General features: G+C 38.7%; 1 protein-coding gene across 1 annotated transcript in view; it reads left to right on the forward strand.

Annotated features, from left to right (window-relative positions):
• Positions 1–1441: 1441 nt before the first annotated feature.
• Positions 1442–25548, forward strand: part of LOC134608506 (cytochrome P450 7B1) — a 193888-nt gene continuing 169781 nt past the window's right edge. Inside the window, exon 1 of the mRNA XM_063451356.1 lies at positions 1442–1691. Coding sequence (XP_063307426.1) covers positions 1486–1691 — 206 coding nt within the window. The 5' untranslated portion in view covers positions 1442–1485. The remainder of the gene's footprint in view (positions 1692–25548) is intronic.

Below are 25548 nucleotides of genomic sequence, written 5' to 3' on the forward strand. Positions count from 1 at the left end.
AAACTAAAATTGCTATAGACAATTTGGTGAATTTTTCTTGAACAGCTATTTTTGCCTACGTTTAGCAATTTGGATTAGTTTAATTTTGATTCATAGTTAAGTGGAAAAACTCCATTGACACTCATACATAGACTCACACTGACACACAAATATTAACAATCATACTAATAAGTACACTCTGACACATACACTCACTCCCTTTGCTTCAGTTTACCTCTACGTGAGCAGAGAGGGAATAACAAAACTCTGGCCGCTATTCCTGTGTACCAGTGGAAGTTGACTAAATCCGATATTCTTCGAATAATTTGGACTGACTGGGAATATTTTTCCAAAGTGTCTTGTGCACTGCAGGAGTTAATTCTAACATACACTAACATATAACCTTTTCATGAATAAACATAAATAAACACAGAATAAATAATAATAAAAATACACAGACTCAGATATTTGATGAACAAGGCTGTGGTCTGTTATTTAGTTTATAACACATTACAAACCATAACTTATTCACTTTTAAAATATATAACTTGTAAACCCTCAGAGATTTTAACACACAAATTACCAGAGTTCCGCCTTATTAGCCAAATCTAGTCCACCCCACTCTTTAAAATAGGCAGGTGACCTCAACCCCAATAAAGACCACAACATAAAATAAAAAATTATAGGGGGAGAAGGGCGGGGAACAGGTCCAATTAAATTTTTCTTTAACTTTTTTTGGCGCCAGCTGTTACTTCAGGGCGCCTTATTTCTCGTATTTTCCCGCCTTACAGTGCCTTCGCGGACAAGCGCTTCAATCAGAGCGCTGTCCGTGCGGAACTCTGTGCTAAATTACCGTGAGGGCATCACACAGACCATTGCCGATGCCTTGCGACCCGCCAGCAATGCGTGCGCAAAAATCCCTCCAACCGCTAACCCCGCAGCGCACATGTGTACATGGTCGATTGACCATGTACTATCTCTTCTGGCCTACAATGTGAACTGTACTTTGAATTCTCCATGAATTTCCCACAGTTATTCACAATTTAGTGAGTAACGCTGTGTACGTACATCTCCCAGTTACTGGGAAGTTAGAAATAGTTTTTGTCAATATTTCACCCACCCACACACCCACACACCCACCCTTCCAAACACTGAAAGAAGTCACAGTGCGAGTATGAATGATTTATTGCAACACCATAGATGTTGTTTTGAATTAACCTTCCTGTGTGGAACATTAAACTTTTGTCAACACAGGGGAACACAAAATACTTTTCATCTGAAGATGTTTCAGTATTTTTCATCAGCCCTCAATGGGTTAAATTATATCACTGTTAACCAACCATTACTTCTCAGAATTAAATCAAAGCACTGTGGACGCTTTAGGAATCTGGAATTTCCCCCCCTGCTCTCCACAGTTTGAGAGAACGCTGGGATTATGGGTGGATGTCGTATGGTTTGCCACTCCTCCCTTCTAGCTGACACAAAGAAAGGAAAAGTTCATTCTGCATGATACAGTTAGCAAACTGTATACAGTACTTGCAACATCACCTGTGTCTGTTTAACCGCTGCACACAGACTGCTGTGGGAAGGAAGGAAGACAAGAGGCAAAACATCACAATGCTCTTAATTAACCAGCTCCTTGTCAGCATCAATGGACTGGTGTTAGGCTTCCTGCTTCTGATGCTGATCCTGCTCTTCTTCAACCGAAGAAGGTATGTGTCTGACTCCCTTCTGTGTCATGTTATCGCTCTGTGTGTTGTTTATAGAATAACGCTATACTTGTACACTATGGCTCTGCATAAACACCAGCCCCCATGCACACAGACAGCAGCAAGGTCCAGAGAGGCAGAATTAACCCATGTGATCTGTTTGATACATGCTTTCATTAGTAAACAGGGCTGTTCTAGTGACAAGGTACAGCAAGTTCAAGTATGCATAGAAGCCAATAATATTCTCAGGGATAGCCAGTGAGATTACCATGTGTTTACATTGTATAAAGTTCAACTTACATAGGTAGGATTGCTCAATGGTATATGGTGTGCTCTGCTTTCTAATAGTGTTTTGTTTGCTTTTTATTCATAGTGTGTTTTGATGATAACTGCATAGTTACTTCTTGAAGTGTAACAGTAGCACTTGCAATTTTACAAACAAATGTGGGAAATACCGGCGCTTATTTATTAATATTTTGTTATATATTTGTTATAGCAGCTGAAACACTGTGTGGGTGCTCTAAAATCACCCACTGGATAGAACACTTGAAATAGACCCAATACCAGGTGTTTAACGTGGTTGGCCTCCCAAACACCCAGTATGAATAGTGCAGCAAAGGGAAAAAAAAAAAGGTTGCGCCAAAGATAGAGTGGATCAAATAAAAGTAAAAACAACAATACAATAAAAATATAAATAGGTATAGTCCAAAATGGTTTGTCAGTTCCAATAGGTGTCTTGAGGTAAAGTAGGTATGGTCACTAATTCCGCTGTGGGGGTAGATTCTCTTGTTGTAGTATTTTCTACCGTCTCGTAATATGGAAGACACAAGGTGAAAAAGACTAATCGTGCGGAGTGTATACACTTAATGTGATGGTATAAAAATTATATATGTTACACTCACATTTAGTTGAGCTATAGCCAGCTCGGGGTTTGTAGGCATACAGCGGTATAATCCCCGCTGATGGGATATATTGTTGCTTGTCCTCCAAGGGGTATGTCCAACTCTCAGGAGAAGAGGGAAATAAAAACAGCAGATAGTGCTCTCCGATTGATTGATTAAAAGGTGGTGAATAAAATAAGATAAAATATTTTATTTTATAGTTAAAATCATACAATTAACATTTCACATAAAATAAGTAAAAACTTTAAATAAGAATATGCATAAACATTATGTCTATTCTTAAGTCTATCTATATGTGTATAAGAAAAGAATCCTTTTCATTTAAATCCGATTTTTAGACAAAAGGGCGCTTTAAACTACATCTCCCAAGCGCCCTTTCGCCGATCTGCCGACCACGTGACCCGCACACTACTTCCTTATTGGCCGCGGGTCACGTGATGATCGTTGCCCCACCTTCAGAGGAGTACATGCCGCCCACCAATAGGACGGCTGCACTACCTCACGCCGATCACGTGACTCGCACACTACATTCCCCAAGATGCTGTGCGAGTCACGTGACGCGCAATTTTTAAAAGTTATTCAAATCTATGTTTCAAGACTTCGGTTTTGAACAGAATGTAACCCACAAGGATAAGGTACATTAAAGAATATGATGCATATTCTTATTTAAAGTTTTTACTTATTTTATGTGAAATGTTAATTGTATGATTTTAACTGGCTGCCGAACAATGATGTCATCTTGGCGCCATTTTTTAAAGTACCAGTACCTATATAAATTCTTTATGTGCCAGGAAATATGTTATTCCATTTTTGATAAAGCCCCAGCGGTGAAACGCGTTAAATGGTTATTTATATTGTGTTATTTTATAATAAATGATTTTTTGGTCTAATTAGTGTACCACTATCATTTTATATACACAATTATTACTATTATTTTATTTTATTTAATTTTTTCCTGGCATTTTTATTCTACATATCCTGAAGTGGGGATTATACCACTAACGCTATTACCTGAGTGCAGTGTGATCTGCACTTTATTTGTGAGTATATTTTATCTTATTTTATTCACCACCTTTTAATCAATCAATCGGAGAGCACTATCTGCTGTTTTTATTTCCCTCTTCTCCTGAGAGTTGGACATACCCCTTGGAGGACAAGCAACAATATATCCCATCAGCGGGGATTATACCGCTGTATGCCTACAAACCCCGAGCTGGCTATAGCTCAACTAAATGTGAGTGTAACATATATAATTTTTATACCATCACATTAAGTGTATACACTCCGCACGATTAGTCTTTTTCACCTTGTGTCTTCCATATTACGAGACGGTAGAAAATACTACAACAAGAGAATCTACCCCCACAGCGGAATTAGTGACCATACCTACTTTACCTCAAGACACCTATTGGAACTGACAAACCATTTTGGACTATACCTATTTATATTTTTATTGTATTGTTGTTTTTACTTTTATTTGATCCACTCTATCTTTGGCGCAACCTTTTTTTTTTTCCTTTACTGTATATCTCTTATATAGAGGGTTAGAGGGTTACCCTCTAAAGGTCGCTGCCTGTTTATATATTATTAGCGCTAACCTTTCCCCCCTTTTTTATGAATAGTGCAGCGCTTATTTTAAACTCAACTTACCCTTCAAATTTCAGGGTAGGTTGGACCATACATGTAAAAAGAAATATAAAGCTATATAGTGTGAATCCGTAACACAACAAGTGAAGTATAGTGATGAAGGTGAGTGGTTTTAAACTCACATGTCAAAGAGCCTTTTGAATTTAGGCTCCAAAATTAGCAGCAGGCTCTTTGACATGTGAGTTTGACACTTGTTGTGTTACGGATTCACACTATATAGCTTTATATTTCTTTTTACATGTATGGTCCAACCTACCCTGACATTTGAAGGGTAAGTTGAATTTAAAATAAGTGCTGCACTATTCATACTGGGTGTTTAGGAGACCAACCACTTTAAACACCTGGTATTGTGTCTATTTCAAGTAGCACTTGCAATGTTTGCTCTTGCAAAATTATTATAAACTATTTGACTGACTAATACTAATAGATGTTTCAGGTAGAGCGTCACTGAACTCATGATCACCATGTGAAATTAAAGAAATGTTTACACAGATATTAAATGTCTCATGTCTCACAGTGATGCCATTATAAGGTTTGCATTACATTTTCAAAGTTCCCTGTGCACAAATTTATTTCAAATGTCTAAAAATACACACAAATATGTACACGCTAAAATAAAGCCGTATTGTGTCATACACCACCAGTAACATAACGGAATCTATGGTCATTTAACTTTTCACATATATCAAAGTGACACAATATACAGGAAGTGTCTCCCCCAGTTTAAAGCATTATAGATAGTGCATTAAAATAATATGCAAGACATACGTTTAAATATTTAAAATTACTTCACAAATCAGTAGCTTATTATTCTGGTTTATGTTTTTTTTTTTTTTTTATCTTATATTTTGAATGATATTTAAGCAGTAAGGCCCTGAGCAATAGTTCAAGTTTTTAATGGGATGTGCAGAATTGTTAAATAAGGAGATATCATTACATGACTGCTATCAATTTGCACACAAACCATTTCACAGGTGTGTGCTGAGTGATCTACCTTGCTGTTATTTGATCTTTCCTAGTGCAGGGGGGGGGGGGGGGGGAGGGTAATGTCACTGGTCCAGAGGACATATAACTGTTTCAGTTAAGCAATTGCTAGAAGGCCTTGCAACTGCTGCTAGAAAACCTGTGAGTCAAGGTCGCTGCATTCACCTGGTCATGTGACTGCCAATCTGGAATTGGCATGAAATCAAAGATAAGAAACCAACTTACTACTGTTATGAAATTCAATATTCAAAATACTGTATAAAAGAGAACGTCAAAAAATATCTACAAACAGTTTAGAGTTAAAGCTCTTGAAAGCCTGACAGATTTCACATCATGTGTTTATTTCTTGACCTTGTGCTAAAACCACAACACACTGTAAGCTAAATTCTTAAGAATATAAAACAAGCTATACAGAAAAAAATAGATAGAAACAAATAGAAAATAGATTTTTGATCTAATCGTTTTACAGAAATTCAATAAGCACAATAAGTACATTAACAAAGCATTCAGTAAAAAAAAAAAAAAAAACTATTAAAGGAACACTTCAAACGCCATATCCACATCAATGCGCTGTAGTGGGTTTTGTGTGAGGAGTGCCCTGGAGCCCACCCAAATTAAAGAGTTAAACTGTTTTAGAACAGAATTCAAGGTGCCCCCTCATGCCTACACTAAAGTGTCCTCTCTAGCTGGAAACTCTCTGAGTTTAGTCAAGGGGTACAGGGCTTATCTCTTTGGCTGATAGCAAGACTCACACGCCAAAGAGAGAAAGATAAGTAATACTCACTTTTTAAACTCTCTCAAGGGGTGGTGGGCACCAGCACCGGTAGAGAATAAAACTATAGTATTAGGGATTAATAAATGCTATAGTGTAGTAGCAGTGAGGATTTTACATTTACATTTATTTTGTAGACCTCACAAACACATATATGTTAAAGAAGCACTATAGGGTCAGGAACACAAACATGTATTCCTGACCCTATAGTGTTAAAACCACCATCTAGCCCCCTGGCTCCCCCTTGCCTCCCTAAATATAGTAAAATGTTACTTGTATTTAAGTCTGCAGCTCCTGGCTTTGCACCTGTCTGCCTCAGACCTGCCCCTGTCTGCTGACATCAGAAGTGGGGGTCTTAACCAATTGCAATGCTTCCCCATAGGATTGGCTGAGACTGTCAAGGAGGCAGATCAGGGGCAGAGCCAGCACAAGTCAAACACAGCCATCTCCTCATAGAGATCAATTGAATCAATGCATATCTATTAGAAAAGTTCTGTGTCTGCATGCAGAGGGTGGAGACACTGAACTGAAGTGCTGCTTACTCTGCAGCACTGCTCAAGGAAGTACCTCTAGCAGCCATCTGAGGAGTAGCCAGTGGAGTTATCACTAGGCTGTAATGTACACGTTGCCTTTTCTCTAAAAAGGCAGTGTTTACAGCAAAAAGCCAGCATGGAATGATTCTACTCACCAGAACAAATGCAATAAGCTGAAGTTGTTCTGGTGACTATAGTGTCCCTTTAAGTACATAGTAATAACTTGGAATCCCATTCTTCAGTTGAAAAATTAGCACTACAACAAATACGTCAGTTGTTATAATATGTAACAGAATCTATTTTGCAAAACACATTCATTAGACTCTTGCAATTGCGATTTCTATTGCACTGCTAATACAAGTGGATGGAGAGTACGGTACTTTTGTTCTGAATATTTTTCCTCAACTTCTAAGTAGATCGTAAGTTATAGAAGTAATTCAGTACAGATGTTTTAAGGAAACTTGATTTGGGATTTATGCAACTATGCAAATAAGTTCTCTGCAATGGAGTAATATGTAAAGAAAACCTGTTTCACAATCTGAGATGACAAACGAGTTAGGAAGCTAGGCCATGTTAAAATTATTACAAACAATTTTTACAATACTGCACATTTGTCCTGAATTTTATTTTACAGATGTCACCTTATATCAAGTCTCCACAAGTTAATTTTACTTCCAGGTTCTTCTGATTGAAAAGAAACAGATAGATCTATATCTATGATTTGAGGCCATTTGTCTAATATTTCAGATGTCCCTTATTGATCTGTTCATACCAGTCTGGGCTCCTCTTTCCTTTTTGCATGAAACAAGAACAATCATCCAATGAATGTGAATTAGAATGTGTTTAACAAATCCACTTGTAAGGTCTGAGAGTCACAGATCTGTTCCCTTCCCAAACAGGTCAAATAACCTTTATCCTTCTTAGGTTTATAAAACAGATATCATAAAATTGGATAATATTAACCACTAAGTCACCATAACATAGAAACATAGAAACATAGAATGTGACGGCAGATAAGAACCATTCGGCCCATCTAGTCTGCCCAATTTTCTAAATACTTTCATTAGTCCCTGGCCTTATCTTATAGTTAGGATAGCTTTATGCCTATCCCACGCATGCTTAAACTCCTTTACTGTGTTAACCTCTACCACTTCAGCTGGAAGGCTATTCCATGCATCCACTACTCTCTCAGTAAAGTAATACTTCCTGGTATTATTTTTAAACCTTTGTCCCTCTAATTTAAGACTATGTCCTCTGGTTGTGGTAGTTTTTCTTCTTTTAAATATAGTCTCCTCCTTTACTGTGTTGATTCCCTTTATGTATTTAAATGTTTCTATCATTTCCTCCCCTGTCTCGTCTTTCCTCCAAGCTATACATGTTAAGATCCTTTAACCTTTCCTGGTAAGTTTTATCCTGCAATCCATGAACCAATTTAGTAGCCCTTCTCTGAACTCTCTCTAAGGTATCAATATCCTTCTGAAGATACGGTCTCCAGTACTGCGTACAATACTCCAAGTGAGGTCTCACCAGTGTTCTGTACAATGGCATGAGCACTTCCCTCTTTCTACTGCTAATACCTCTCCCTATACAACCAAGCATTCTGCTAGCATTTCCTGCTGCTCTGTTACATTGTCTGCCTACCTTTAAGTCTTAAGAAATAATCACCCCTAAATTCCTTTCCTTACATGTTGAGGTTAGGACTCTATCAAATATTCTGTACTCTGCCCTTGGGTTTTTACGTCCAAGATGCATTATCTTGCACTTATCCACATTAAATGTCAGTTGCCACAACTCTGACCATTTTTCTAGTTTACCTAAATCATTAGCCATTTGGCTTATCCCTCCTGGAACATCAACCCTGTTACATATCTTAGTATCATCAGCAAAAAGACATACCTTACCATCAAGACCTTCTGCAATATCACTAATAAAAATATTAAAGAGAATGGGTCCAAGTACAGATCCCTGAGCTACCCCACTGGTGGCAAGCCCAAGCTTTGAATATACTCCATTGACTACAACCCTCTGTTGCCTGTCACTCAGCCACTGCCTCACCCATTCAACAATATTGGAATCCAAACTTAAAGATGCAGTTTATTGATAAGCCTTCTATGTGCAACAGTGTCAAAAGCCTTACTGAAATCTAGGTAAGCAATGTCTACTGCACCACTCGGATCTATAATTTTAGTTACGAAATCAAAAAAATCAATAAGATTAGTTTGGCGTGATCTCCCTGAAGTAAACCCATGTTGTCTCTGATCTTGAAATCCATGTGTTTTTAGATGTTCAACAATCCTATCCTTTAACATGGTTTCCATCACTTTCCCCACTACTGAAGTAAGGCTTACTGGCCTATAGTTGCCCGACTCCTCCCTATTACCTTTCTTGTGAATGGGCACAACATTCGCCAACTTCCAATCTTCTGGGACTACTCCTGTCATCAATGATTGGTTAAATAAATCTGTTAATGGTTTTGCTAGTACACCACTAAGTTATTTTAATAGCTTTGGGTGTATTCCATCAGGTCCCATTGACTTATTTGTCTTTACTTTTGACAGTTGAAATAGAACCTCTTCCTCTGTAAACTCACGTGTAATAAATAACTCATTTATCCTTTTTCTTAACTGAGGTCCCTCTCCTTCATTTTCATCTGTAAATACCGAACAAAAATATTCATTGAGGTAGTCAGCTAGACCTTTATCATCTTCTACATACCTTCCTTCTTTTGCTTTTAATCTAACTAATCCTTGTTTTACTTTTCTTTTCTCATTTATGTATCTAAAAAAAAGTTTTGTCCCCCTTTTTTACTGACTGTGCTATTTTATCTTCTGTGTGTGATTTGGAAGCTCTTATAACTTGCTTAGCCTCTTTCTGCCTAATCTTATAGATCATTCTGTCTTCCTCGCTCTGTTTTTTTTAATAATTACTAAATGCTAACTTTTTGTTTTTTACTATTTTGGCCACATCTGCGGAGTACCACAGTGGTTTCTTGAATTTTTTTGCTTTTACTGACAAGCCTAATGCAATTTTATGTTGCCTTCAGTAGTGCAACTTTTAAATAATCCCATTTCTCTTGGACGCCATTTAAATTGCTCCAGTCTGATAATGACTACTGTTGACTATAGCTCCACTTTAACCAGTGATGGCAAAACATTGCAGATTTTTGTGAGAATGATGTATAATCTGGCTTAGATGGTGAGTATAAGCTAAAAATCACACCATGTTTTTAACTTGTATAGATATAAAAAAAATTAATATTAAAAAATGTCCCTCTGTGCACTGCTTAGTGGGTCTATCTGCAGTTTCAGACATTCTAGTCAGGAACATCTCATTCTTGTCTAGGGTACTGATCTTATCACATAAACTCAAGCACGGCAAAACTTTATCGGATAAGTAGATAAGGGTAGTTTACGGAATAAATAGATAAGAGTAGTGCTATCAGTTTATTCACATGCTGGTTATTTTTTTTAATGAACTGAGTTTTGCTGTTGCTTGAACTGCATCTGTGACTCTGCTCTCTCTCCTCGGAGGAGAAAGCCTTTCCTATTTTGCTCACTACGTGTGTACGTACAGTAGGGACAGAATAGACATAAGCTGCTCAGAAATAACTTGCCCAAATCACAGTGACTATAAGCCATTCTCAAACATGAACATGGGCTCAGGGTGCTCTAAGCACCCTGTATTTGCATTAATGCACAGGGCTTACGATGCTTCGACTGACCCTTTGAACATAAGAGCAAAGGTTAGTAATCACTGGTATACACCACCAATTTGATCTGAAGAGTACAAGTCTTAAAAATCTCAACAACCTGTTAATGAAGGATCAGAGCTATATATCTAAAGTCATCTGCCATAGTAAACCTACCATGATAAGAAGAAGTTAACAAATGTAAAAGAGAATGTGCTTTATAAAGTCATAAAAGAGCTTTATAGCCGTTTTCAATGGTGTCTCACATTTACCCAGATAAATATAGATGTCATGTTTATATTTATAGATATGTAACAAGGGTAAATGTAGCAGAAAAATGTGGATCCTGGGTGGAACTTAGACAGGTGCATCGGCAAGCCATATGTGAACTTTCACCTGAGCCTAATGGGTAGTAGTGTCAGCAAGCTGCTGGCTGTGCATTGCACAGCATACATGAAACAAGTCTACCTGCACCTGCACTAGTTTACCTGCAACAGGTGATTTCTTGATCTCCTCATTCATGCAGTGTCAGTGGTGAAAGAGAGCTGAATGGATCATGCTGACTCTTCCAAGGCAAATGTATGGAAAAAGCAAGGATGGCAGAGAAAGAATTAGGAGCAGACATTGGGGTCTGGAGGGAATGGGGCTAAAAACTTAAAAGCAGAAGAAAAAGCTGAGTTTGCACATGACCATTAGGTTGGGTTTGAGGATCTGAGATGCAAGAGGAAAGGTAATAGAATGAAAGGGGGCTGGGGAATAAGGTGGGAGTATGAGATATTGAAAGGGGTCTAAGAATGAGAAATAGGCTAATGAAGAATGGTGGTTTGAAAAAGAAAGAGGTATAAGACTGAAACTAGGTGTGTGTGTGTGGGAATGCATATATGGGGAGGAATTCTGAGTAGGAAAAGAAGATGAAAGTAGGAAAAGGACTGAGAGTCATGATAAATCCAGGAAAACTTATAATTACAGAGGAGCCGTAAAAGGATAAGAATGGTCTTTCTATAAAGTGACCAAGACCTTCATTGTGGGGAGAAAATAAGGCATATATGATATCACAGTATGCTACAGTATAAGAGGAGGAAGTAACAGTTCTGGTTCTCATACCAAGAGTGCTTGGAGATATGGCTTAGGACAATGGGGTAGGACTGAATCCACTATAACAACGTAAATAAGAATTTGGCGTAGTGTGTACTTAGGTAACACGTAGGTAACTTTTTTGTGTGGAGTTTGTACTAAGCATGTTATTGTGATTAATTTTAAATTAACCATGACAGCATAAAATGTATATTACGTGCTAAGCTTTAAAAAAAAGTCTTAGTAATTGGGATTATTAATTATTAGTAACGCATGTGATTTTTTAATTTTTTTATTTCCTAAACACAACATTTGCCAACAAGAATCTGGCTTCCTCATTAAACCGTATTTATCTGAAATGAATTGTGATGTCATTGGCTACATCTTTAATTTAATTTCAAAAGAAAACAAAGCTCTAATGGAAAAAAACCATTTAACACAATGATTTTCAATGATCAATTCAATAGTGTAAATTCTAGGGAAGAGACAGTACCCCTTTATGGCTAAACTATTGCCGTGTAAAGAGTTTTCCATTGTCTAGATTTAACTGAGTGCAGCATAATACACTATGTAGACTTGGCTGCATTAATATTTAAAAATGTTAACATGTTAATATGATTTACAATTTTTAATGAACCATTATACATTTCAGTGGTTTGGAAATTGAGGCTTCCTGGTACCAGGGTTATAGCTAGGTGGCAAAAAGATCAGGGACTTCAGACCAGGGGTGCAGGTTATGCTCCACTTGCATATATTGACTTAAAGGGGCATTCTACCCCCTCCACAAAAAACACTGTTTAGTAGGTATACCCCAAATGAAAACATGCATGCCTTTAATTATGCATTTTTTTCATTCGGGGGCATATATAAAAACCGTTTGCAATAGCTGCAAATCTGTTGTCTGCATCCACCTATCCCAGCCATCTCTGTGTGTGTCATTGCCACCTTTCACAGCCCCTCTGCCTGTCTCTGTGCCCCTTTCCTCTGCCCCCTGTGTGTGTAATTGTCCCCTTCACCATCCCCTCTGTGTATTTCATTGTTCCCTTCCCCAGCCCCTCTGTGTGTGTCATTGTCCACTTCCACAGCCCCTCTGTATGTCTATGTGTCCACTTCTCCAGCCCCTCTGAGTGTCTCTGTGGCTCCTTATCCAGCCACTCTCTGTGTTATTATCCTCTTTCCCAGCCCCTTTGTAGTTTTCTTTTGCCCATTCCCAAGCACCTCTGTGTGTGTCATTGTCTACTTCCCCAGCCTCCATGTGTGTCCTTGTCCCCTTCCCCAGGCCCTTTTGTGTGTCTTTCTCTCTTCCCTCCTTATGCGCCTGCTCACCTCACTTGTGGACCGTGGCTGAGCGGACAACAGGTAGAGAATCTTCAGTATCCTCTACCTGGTTTGACAGTAAGCTGTTTGTTGCTCCCAGGGAGCACTTCCTGTCAGGCAGGGTAGAGGGTACACATGATCCTTTACTCAAGGCCCGCTCGGCCACGCTGCAAGAAGTGACTGGCAGGAGGGGTAGCTCTGTGCTTTGCACTCTCCTCCTTCCTGTCACCCAGAGCCGAGACATTGCGCCACCCCTCCAGTGCACCTAAGTGACTGCCTGTTTTACACTAGTGCTGGCCAAGAACAGGACCTGTTGTCTGCTTGAAAGTTAGGGAGGTGTAATAGGATAATAGGATTAATTTATAAAAGTGCCAAATTTTATTGAAATCTGCACTTTTTGCAAAATTTAAAAAAGAGGACATGCATAAAGCATTGTATTGAGCTAAATTGCTCTAAGGGTCTGGCGTGTCCCTTTAAGCCCCTCCTAAAACCAGCCCTAAACTATGCCTTAAATCCATCCCTAATCCGTAATGTGTACTAGAAATCATATTGTGACACCAAACCTTTGACTGTATTCAGGTTATTACATAAACCTGTGCTTAGAAATGTCACACTCTTTGAATTAACCCCAAGGCATGCTTTATTCAACCTTCATCCCACTGCATTAAAACCTGCACCTACAGCAATACCCCCACGCTATACTCCAACTCCAAGTATGGCACATATTATTCCTCTTTTAGTATTACAGGGGGCATGGGGCTACCAATGAAATGTTGCAAAATTAAACCTTGGTCTTTTCAGGATATCACTTATTGTCCCATCCTGTAGGCCCCCTTAGCAATGCACTCAACATAACAAAGCATTACATTGGTTTGTCAGCAGTGTAGCAAACATTTCAGAGCTTTCTTACACTAATTGCTTGTGTTTGAGCTTAAAAGCTTTGACATTTATGACAAGTGCAGGTATAAACATGCGCTAATACAAAACTTTACATCAGTTTTTTTAAACACCGGGTGACAGAGTCAGTCACTCTGTTTAATGATCAGGAGTATTGACTTCAGATCATGTGTCACAATAATTTCATGTGACTTCATGATTCTGTGATTTTTATGTTACTATCGTACTTTTATAGAAACTTCCATTTTATAGTTTGTTTTGGTGATTTATTTGCTTATTGTATATTATTTTGCTAATAAAGGATTTTTATTAGACCTACATTGTATATAAAAAATAATGTATAATTTTCAGATTTTGGGGTCAAGAAGGAATTTTTTTTCCTAGTTTGTTGCAAAATTGGAAGCGCTTCAGACTGGGTTTTTTGCCTTCTTTTGGATGAACAGCAAAAACATATTTAAGGAAGCCTGAACTTGATGGGCGCAAGTCTCATTTCAGCTATGTAACTATGTAACTGTGTAACTATGTAACTATGTAACTATGTAACTATGTAACTATGTAACTATGTAACTATGTATGATTACTAGTATCCAGAATATTTTGCAATATTTTCATTTTTTTACTGATAAACTAAAAAAATTTTCTTGTGATTTCCAAAGGAGTCAATATTACCACATTTTTTTGACTCTTGGGCCCCTCATCAGAATTATGTGCCTGGCTCCAATAACAGTTGAATCCTCAGGAGGGCTCAGATTCTCATTACTCATTATTTCTGGGAACAAGCAAGTTTAGATATATTCTTATAGAAATGATAGTTTATATCTGTGGAACCAGATTAATTGTGTATATATAATTCTGTGAAGTATGGTTTCAGTTCGATCTGAGAGTAGCAATGCTCTGTGACATTTTAACTTAAGCAAACTCAGACAAATTCAGTGGCAAAGTGCTAAATATGAATTAATTTGTGCCAGCAGTGACAGGCACCTGGCAAATCCCAAGTAAGAAGTCAATGGTCACTTGCCAAGATTTTAATTATTATGTTTATTTATCAGCTATATTTAAAGGGACACTATAGTAACCAGAACAACGACAGCGTATTGTATTTGTACTGGTGAGTATAATCATTCCCTTCAGGCTCTTTGCAGTAAACATTGTTTTTTTCAGAAACAAAGGCAGTGTTTATATTACAGCCTAGGGATACCTCCACTGGCCCCTTTTCAGATGACTGCTAGAGGGACTTCCTGGGGCAGTGCTGCATAGTGTGCAGCACTGCCATTCAGTGTCTCCACCTTCTGCATGGAGACACTAAACTGATTGGCCAGGGCTGTGTTTGGCTTGTGCTGGCTTGGCCAATCCTATTTGAAAGCATTGTGATTGGCTGAGAAACACTTCTGATTATGTCAGTCAAGCAGGCAGATCAGGGGCAGAGCCAGATGCAGCAGAATGAAATAAAGATACAATTGTACTATATTTAGGGAGGTAAGGGGGGTCAGGAGGGCCAGATGGTGGTTTTAACACTATAGGTGGTTTTAACACTATAAACAACATGTTTGTGTTCCTGACCCTATAGTGTTCCTTTAACATATATGTGTTTGTGTGGTCTACAAAATACATTTAAATGTTCTCTTTGTCCACCCAAAAGGCATTGTGCGCCCTGGCTGTGTCATGTTTGAATAGGATTGTGATATCACTTGCTATATCTTTGAAATGCATTTATCAAAAAGCATTTTATGAAAAGATATATTATATGATAAGATTTCAATGATAATAAAAGTGCTTAAGAAAAAGCATTCAAAAGGAAATAAAAAATGTAGAAAACATATACCTTTTAAACGAAAATAGTAATTCTTATCAAAACTAAATAGTACAATAAATATGAATATGCTGCTACACACTTTAGTGCCTACATCCAAGGGAACAAAGCCCCAGCCTACACCAAGATAATAGAAATAAATATAAAATAAAGTGGAGCGCAAAATACTTAGATGACTCAAAGACAACAGAGTATAACAGTATTACACTATTTGTATTTTTGTCTTGTTTTTACATGTTTATGTGATACTTGAGAAAAGTCTGAGTCATCTACTTGAGTATTTTGCGCTCCACTTTTTTAATATTTATTTCCATATATCATATGATGTTGTAGGGGATTTTCAAAGCTTTATTCTCTAGTGAAAGTTTCAGAGAAGAAATGGTTCCCCTTCTGTTGAGCCAGTTGACATGTTTTTCTGCAAGTGAAAAAAATTGTTGGCATTCATCAAGGTACTTACAGAAGTCAGTAGGTGTGAATAAACATGTAGGGTGTGGTCAAAAACAAACAAAGAGTCAATTGTTACACAAGCCAGCTTGGCTCTAACTTTGGGATAAAGTAGAAAGTTGTTTTATTCCTTTTATGGATAGTCAATGAGTTGATAAAATACTTTCTAACATCTTTATTATCGAGCCCTTTTTGATTAAAAAACAATATTATTGTTACATCGATTTGAAGCAAGGGATGCATAGGTTGCACATAAACATATAATAAAATGATAATTTTGGAGATAATTAGGATAACATTATCAACTGTTTGTCAGTAGGATTGGTAAAGAAAGTGCTGGTATAGAAAGATAATATAAAGAGGAGAACGTGCCAGCACCTAATGATTTATAGGTTTTGTGGCTGAACTGATTTAAAAGAAGTTACCACTCAAACACACACACACACACACACAAAAATATACAGCAGGGCCTGTGCAAGTGTGTTTGACATGCAAGCACTAGATATTAATAACTTGAAAGTGCTATGAAAGTGGACCTGGGAGTGAGTCAGTGAGATTTAGATTGAAATTACGATACATATGAGAAGCCAGTGGATTTTAGTGTCATTGACTAGGAAGTGGAAACCATGATATCAGCAAAATGTCAACAAATAAACTATAGTCCTACCAGTAGATGTAGAGAGATAGTATGGAGAGAGAGAAAGAGGGAAATAGAAAGAAAAAAAGCGATAGAGGAGAGAAAACTAAAAATGGGCAACCAGGTGCATTTGAAGATCTTGACCCTGGGACCCTGGACCAGCACCACTGCCTGAAAAGAGTGCTACAGACTCAAAATGTTTATCATACCACACTGCATTATGCTGCCTCAGGGGAAGAGAGGAATGCAAACCAATTGAACTATCTGTGCATGCAACACTTCCTAGCCTGCACTGTAACTGCCAACAGTTCTTCAAATCAACAAGTCTCCCTGATCTCTTTAATCTGTAGTGCAAAGGAGGGGGATATATAGCTGTGGGATAACCAAGCATTTTTACACCTGTAAGGGAAGCAAATTGTGATGCAGTGAAAGGTCTGCAGGGTCAAATGCAAGAAGGCCTTTACGATTACCACATAAACTGATTTCCAGAATGGCTTCACCAGCACACATTCCCAACAGAGATGCAGTAGACTACCAACCTCCTTAGGAAAACTTTAAAGTTTTAATTACGTTCCTTACGTTCACCCCTTGTAAATCTGTTTGGGGAATTAAAACCTTTAGACAGTATACAGTGTCCTTGATCTGGCAGCTTTTCACACCAGGTCTGAAATGTTCACGTAAAAGCAAAAATTATATTTTTTCCCACACACATTTTTGTGATAAAATTGATAAATAAAAATGGTTAAAGCCCAGGCATTTGTAAGGACCCTGAAGGAATTACTACAGCTTGCAAAACTGCAAAAGACTGTAAAAACAATGGCACTAAAACAGTAACCAGTGGCCACTAGAATTGAACTGTGTTCCTCTACAGGCTGGTAATCATTATTAGAGTATAACTGAGGGTGAGTGAGGCCTGATTGACTAAATTTCATTCTGCAAAATAGATTAGAGTAAAAACGTTTATACCCGATTCTGGGAGTGAAGTAGTTAAGCACTATTGGCTATATACACCTACCAAGGTTTTGGTTCATTTGTGCATTATATATTCATTATATATTTTACTATGTGCGCTGCTCAATCTTTGCTTTATTTTAGTGTTTTATATCATAACTTCATGATGTGTTCTCATGGAGTGTTCTCTGCACCAATCATATAGGCTTGATGGACATTTTATTAGGTACACTTTTCTAATACCTGGTAGGTCCTCTTTTGCTTGCAGTTTCTTACATCATACACAATTGAGGTTATGTGGCAGTGGAAGTCTATACATGCCACAGTTGAGAAATAAACAAATTTCAGCAGGAATATGGTGCCTTTATCAGGGCAGGCACACACTTTTGACAGATTCTTGCTGCAATTGGCTGTAGTAGATGTTTATGCCACCATCTTATGTTCAGTTGGCTCAATCATATTTGTCCTGGCCAAAAGAGGCAACTTTATCTTGATAGGTGTACCTCTTAAAATGTATAAGCTCAAGGGAAATTCAGGGAAATTAGGTATTATTTTGGGTGCAAATTTCCAAATGTTGAGAAACGTTCTACTTGTTTCCATTGAGACTGTAACATATTTAGCACTTTGCCCCAGAATAGCACCTGTTTTTGCCTTGATATATCTCCCTCTCAAATCCAACATACATAGTAAAAATGGGATAGGAGTGGCAGTTGTACATGCACAAAGCAAAGGAAGAAAATGTTCCCTCTCGTGGCCTTGCACAGCCATATACATTTTTAATGGGGAACATGTGTTGCTCTGTCTGGGAAAGGCAGAGATATAACCTGCAACAGTGGAACACGGTTCCCAAATAGTGACTATTCTCATGGCCATTTTAACATCATTATAGGCCCCCAGGCAAAGCAGTGCACTGAGATCCTGCCTACACAACCACTTACAGTAATAAAAATGTAAATTAGCAATACAATTAAGCTGATATTTATTGGTACCTTCAAACAAAAATCATCATCCAAACATTAAAAAAAACCTCATGTACAGTAGAGCTTAATGCGCACAAATGTTTGGACAATATAACATGAGCCTTGAAGTTGAAATACAAGCAATTCTAAATAAAAACAGTACGCAGTTGGTAAATCATACATTGGTTAAATCAAATTACGTACAGTCCGTGTACGTTGTTTTCGTCAAGGTCAAGATATGTATTCGCAGCAATATCACATGTGCAGATTACAGCTAATACTGAAATGATTATTCCACATAAACATTTTATTAAAGAGGGTTTGAAGGTTCTATAAAACTCTCGGAATAATATACTGAAAAGTTGGTAAGCCTATGTGGTCCCTACGCTCATGGGGCCCAAGTGCAACTTCCCAGCATGTCAACGTGTTAAGATGGCTCTGACTTTGAAAATATGGAATGTATATAGTATAACAATTGTAAAGGAGATTTAAATGAACCAGAGCATACTTGGAAAAGAGTGGTAGTTTTCTGGAAAAGGTTGCTAGTTTTCTTTACATAAACAGAAATGGACAAATAAAAGTACATATTCCATATCTATGCACCATATTTTTTTATAATTAATGAGCAATGTAGGTCAGACAGCTGGTTAATTTAAAGTGTTTCTCAATTACAACTTCAGGTGAGCTTTTTTTAAATTTGAAGCACAAACTGCAAATCTACAATTATTATTCAGGGACTAATCTCTAGAAATAAAATATTTGTATAAAAGTTGAGGATAATTGTTGAGAATTGACAAGTAAATTCCAAATGGTAGCTAAAATAGTCTAGCTGGAAAAACATCAGGATGGAGGAATTTTCACTTTTTGCTATTATATCCTTAAAATGCAGTACCCTTTCCAGTTCTACATTAATTCTGGTTTAAGAAATGAAAGTGTTATAATGCAAAAAAAAAAAAAAAACTCGGTCATGTTCAGCTTTCATTTCCAGCACATTGGGTCAAGTGATAACACGCAGGGATATTCACTAAAGAGAGAATTCAACGTGAATTTAAAATTGTAAGTCAAAATAGCAGAACTAGAAAACAAGATCTAACTCAGCTATGCTTCCAATTTGGCTACCATGGCCTTAATCATTTAATTGCTTTGTTTTTGTATGGCTTTATATTGACTTTTAAGCTCATAGGGCCTTTTCCTAGATTTATATGTCTACTTTCCTGACCAATTTTATGCAATGTTGTACCTCTCTGTGCACCTCTCTGTGTCTCGCTTTATTCCATGCTCATGTCCAGCATTGTGCACCCCTTTAACATGTAATGTTTTATTAGATAGTTCTGTTTTGTGGGTGAAGAAACAGTTAAATAACTAGTTTGATTAGGAAAAGTCCTGACCACTGCTCTGTTGCTGTAGCATTGTTCTGGATGTTTCTCTGTCTCATTGAATCATTGAATATCTCAAAGCTTCCTCCAATATGAAACCACTCATTAGTTGCAGTGTTTGGTACCTTGGTGTGAGGTGGGCAGGGAATGTCTGCTAGATCATTACTGGATAATTGCAATATTTTCAGAACAGTGGACTTGTAAGGAAGGGACAGAACGAGAATATATATATATGAAAGGCATTGGGGGAACATTATAATGCATTCCTCAAAATTGCATTTCAGGGAAGTGGCTTCACCAGCTACTGCGCTACCTCCACACACATACAGCCACCAAACATTTATGAATATCTTCACACATAGATACACACACTGGCACATACAGATACACACACAGGCACATACACACACTCAGATAGACTCTGACACACACACTCAGATACACACACTGGCATACAGATACACATTCACATATACACACACTCAGATACACACTGATGCACAGATACACACAATGACACACAGATACACACACACTGGCACATACAAACACTCTTAGATACACACTTACACACAGATACACACACAGATACACACACTGGCACATACACTAATATACACACACTGACATACAGATAGACACTGGCACATGAACACACACAGTCAGATACACACTGACACAGATACACACTCTGGCAAATACACACACACTCAAATACACAAACACACTCACATATACACACATACATGTCATACTTTATATATAAGCAACCACCCTCTGTTAGCTTACCTTTAAAGTCCAGGAGGGTGGCTTGCTTGAGGTCCTGGTGCTGGCTGAGGCTGCCTCCATACATCCTGTACTGTCGATGGCTCCAGCCTCCTCCCTCCATTTCTCCCACATGGTGCTCTGTGAAGCAGAGAGGAGTGACAGGTTTCCATTTTTTCCCTCCTGGCTGACATTACAGAAGCCCGATCAAGCTCTTAAAGGGCCACAGCATCCGACCGGGTCCCTTTTTAGCGAGTATTATCATATACAATATCCTTGAAATCAGACACACACAATCTGACATACATTATATGTCAGATTGTGTGTGTGGTTTTCGGGATAGGGTATATGATTTGCGTGTGTCAGGGAGCAGCATTGAAAATGTGGGAGACTCTAGGAACCTCCAGGAGACTTGGGATATCTGCCAGATCCAGTTTAAGCACCATAACCACTACATTCTGTTATAGTGGTTATGATGCTAGTAGACTGTCGGCGCCCCACCTTGTTCTTGATCAAACCGTTTTCAAGTACCCCTGACCCCTGCTCAACATATTGGTAATATGCATTAGCAATAACAATTTCATCCACATAAAATGATGGGATTGACAGCTGAGCTTGCCAGCACCAAAAACCATATATGCATGTAGTGGTTATAAACAAATGTAAACACTAACTCCTCACACATATAGATTTTGTTTTTAGCAGACAACATATTACTGCAAATAGCAAAAAAAATTATGGAACATTTCTTTTAGCGAATACCCATAATGCAACTCCTTGTTACATTTTGGCATTTTCCCTAATTTTGCAGTTTGGAGGCACCTTCATGTTAAGTGAATCACTGCTGAAAGTATGTACAGATAATAAAATCCAGTTGAATAGTCAACTAAAAGTTACAATGTTTCCAGTTTTGATTCCCGGTAAGGTCAATTTTATCTTCATTCTTCTGAAGTTGATAACATGCATACCATTTAGTAACATAATAATAACTTTGAGATAGCAGGACATAATAGAGATACACAATTGCTAAACATATCTTTCCGGCTAAATTTCTATTTGTATTGGGAACCAGTCATGTCATGGAAGTAGCTTTAAATTTGCTGGCCTCATCATTATGCGACTACTGATTATGACCTGATTTGCACCATGGGGCCTAAGCGGATACTACACAACAAAACCTGACTATTGCCATGGTTTCAAGGAATGTCTGGCAAAGAGCCCCTATCCACGGCAAAATCTGATGAATTGTTTTAAAGAGGAAATACATTACAGCAATACTTTGCAATATGTTTAATTGTTGTTGAGTATTTTGTAATTACTGTTTGGGAAGTAAGATATTTAAACAATTATTGAGCCTAACAAAACATTAACAATATATTGTCTGATTATTGCTTATCAAATATACTTAGTGCATGTGGGTAAAAAAAAGAAAATTTTTAGGTTTACATGTTGGTAACTGTTCAGTCAATCTATATTTCAGAAGAGTTATACTAATAATAATTTGGCACCACCCTGATCATGAAGGGGTTAATGTGACTTCCTTTTGTGGAAAGGATGTTATTCAGTGGCAGTTAAACTGGTAAATTAATTTATCACTGAAAAGACACGCGTGAGAAGACTTCCCTTTTTTGTTTTAAAAATAGACTATTTTAGAACGAAAATAGTACATAGTAAACAGTAGATAGTAAATAGTACACAGGCATCGATAGCAGACATAACATGATGCTAATGGGAGTTAGACATAGGGGGAAAAGGGGTAAACCCATCCCACATGGAAGTTAAACTACTGGAAAAAAAAATCAACTATAACCCGATTTAACTTTTTATTACATGGTGCTCAGTTTTCTTTTGAAGGTATATAAAATATTTAGAAAATTATATTACATACCAGTTCAACCCAGGTACAGCCAGGACACACGTTGCAAAGGAAAAGAAGAAAATGTGTTTTATTTCTGCTTTACTCCCTATGCTTTCTCTGTCCTGACTACAAGGTGCAAAGGACAGAGCATATAACAGTGGTTGACAGGAAAACAAGATGGAGGCGCCCAGTGGCAGGAGAGAAACACAATTTTCTACATTCAAAATATATTTTTACATCTTCCAAACACATATGTTTAAATATAGGGGATAGTGATGTCGCGAACATAAAATTTTCCGTTCACGAACGGCGAACGCCAACTTCCGCAAATGTTCGCGAACTGGCGAACCGCCATAGACTTCAATAGGCAGGCAAATTTTAAAACCCACAGGGACTCTTTCTGGCCACAATAGTGATGGAAAAGTTGTTTCAAGGGGACTAACACCTGGACTGTGGCATGCCGGAGGGGGATCCATGGCAAAACTCCTATGGAAAATGACATAGTTGATGCAGAGTCTGGTTTTAATCCGTAAAGGGCATAAATCACCTAACATTCCTAAATTGTTTGGAATAACGTGCTTTAAAACATCAGGTATGATGTTGTATCGATCAGGTAGTGTAAGGGTTACGCCCGCTTCACAGTGACAAACCAAACTCCCCGTTTAACGCACCGCAAACAGTCCATTTGCACAACCGCAAACTCCCCATTTGCACATGGTTGGATACCAAGCTAGCCATCTCCCGTTCCTTGTCTTCACTGATGTCATTGAAGGTCTCTTCCTCCACCCAGCCACGTACAACACCAAGGGTCCCCGAAAGGTGACAACAAGCCCCCTGTATTTTTTTTTTAAATGTACACTACTGTTACACCAGATATGAGTTGCACTGGTGTGACACTGTGCCCTGGCAGGCCCTGAAACGCACACGTGTGAAGGAAATTGACTGCTATTATTTCACAGTCAAATTTATATATATATTTTTTTTTTATGTACACTACTGTTACACCAGATATGAGTTGCACTGGTGTGACACTGTGCCCTGGCAGGCCCTGAAACGCACACGTGTGAAGGAAACTGACTGCTATTATATTACAGTCAAAAAATATATATTTTTTTTTAATGCAAGCTATTGTGACACCAGATATAAGTGGTGGCACTGGGCAAGTGGGCACAGTATACGCTGTGAGCCTGACACACACATGCTGGCAGGCAGGCAACTGCAATTAGATTACACAGGAAAAAAAAAAGCAGACTGATGTTCTAGCCCTAAAAAGGCCATTTTGGGGTGCTGTCCTTACAGCAGAGATCAGATGAGTCCTTCAGGACTGTAGTGGACACTGAATACACTAGCCTAGCTATCGATTTCCCTATTAAATCAGCAGCAGCTACACTGTCCTTCCTCTCAATAAGAATGCAGCTTCCGGGGGGCGGGGCCTAGCTGTCATGGAGGAAAGACGCACTTCGTGTGAGCTTCTCAATATCTCACTTTAAGCAGCTATCAACAAGCGAATTTCACCCCAGAAGGGGATGACCCAGCAATGTTGCTCCTAACTGACCGACCCGACATGCTTAATAGCGGTCAGCAACTCGACAGAGTCTTACTTACCTCCACGTGGCAAGTGTGGCCTGGTGCTCACCGGGCGGGAGAGGCGGCCGATCTCCCGATCCTGGGATGCCCAGGAGCAGCTACTTCCCGGAAGGAGCTCCGTTACCCCCCCTCCCCTGGACCGGTGGGGGTTATCCCGGACCACCCCTGAGAGGCTGTCTGGAGCTAATGGACGCACAGAGCACAGCCGCCCAGGCTGACATACTCATCTGCGACTCTCCCAATATGGTGGCAGCCGCGTGTCCTCCTGGTACCAGCAAAGCATGGCAGGAAATTGAGTCTAAGCTGGACAGACTCTTTAATCAATTTTGGAAGCAAATAACAAGCAGGAAGCCCCAACAAGCTCCACCACAGCCCCAACAAGCTCCACCACAGCTAAGCGAAGCAGTCCCCATTAAAATCCACCAACGCAAAAGGCGTTGAAGACGGGACCGGAGGCACAAACAGAAATGCAGAGCCTGCCCCACATCAAGCACTCGCCTCCACCTTAAGCCACCACAATCCCGCACCGGACGTGAAGCACCACCGGGACAGATCCGACCACCCGACAAAACAAGCTTCCACCACCTCAAGCCGCGAACCCGGCACTCAGCCAGAGACTTGCCTTTGTTGTTCCAGGTATCAGGGACCCCCAGGGTCTGCACCTGGCTCCCAGAAGGGATCGAATGAGCACAAGCAGTAAACAGCAGCCTGCCAAGCATGTCCCACTATAGCCGATCCTCCACACCATGCCTTTGATCACATGAACTGCTCTCTGCACATTAACTAATTGTAAAGTAGCAAGCGTTTAAACATGTCGTTATTTCACCTCCTAAAGAGTTTATTGTCGTAGTTCCTTACATGCCTTTACCTTAACCGTTCATGTATTATGTTATTCACTAGTCTTATCTCATGGGGCGACTCACACTTGATTTAAACTAGTGGTGGAGCTGCTGATATAAATACACAGTTGATAACGTGCAAGCTACACCCTAAACATGACAGCCATCTTTCACAACAATGTACTGCTATATACTCATACCCTCAGTGCAACTAGCCATGATATACGCACGTTCAGCCTAGCATGCTCAAATATAACACACTTCTGTCTAAAAAAAAAAAAAATACAAAAAAAAAAAGAATGCAGCTTCAGAATTAATCTAAATTGTATGCTGTCTAGGAGATGGGAGGGTCTGGGAGGGAGGGTCTGCTGCTGATTGGCTGGAATGTGTCTGCTGACTGTGAGGTACAGGGTCAAAGTTTACTCAATGATGACGAATAGGGGGCGAACCGAACGTCGCATATGTTCGCCATCCATGGCGAACGCGAACAAGCTATGTTCGCCAGCGAACCGTTCAGGACATCACTAATAGGGGATAAACAAAGATAATATTAGAAATGATAGGAAATGCTTTGATATTATCAGGTACTTTTACGTTTTTCCAATATTTTTGTTGGTAATTTAATTTTATTAACATTGGGTAAATAATTTCATTGTGACTTTATTGTGAGAGATATAGGCTTTGCAAGAATGTTCTACAAAATCCTTTTATTTCTTTTTTTAATCAGTACCGTGGACTATTTAGCCTTTATGCACGGACCTTGATTGTATTTAATAACCTTTTTCCTCAATATAACTCTTTTAATTTAATTATTTTTTTA

Source organism: Pelobates fuscus, chromosome 4 (genome assembly GCF_036172605.1).
Source record: "Pelobates fuscus isolate aPelFus1 chromosome 4, aPelFus1.pri, whole genome shotgun sequence".
Taxonomy (NCBI): Eukaryota; Metazoa; Chordata; class Amphibia; order Anura; family Pelobatidae; genus Pelobates; species Pelobates fuscus.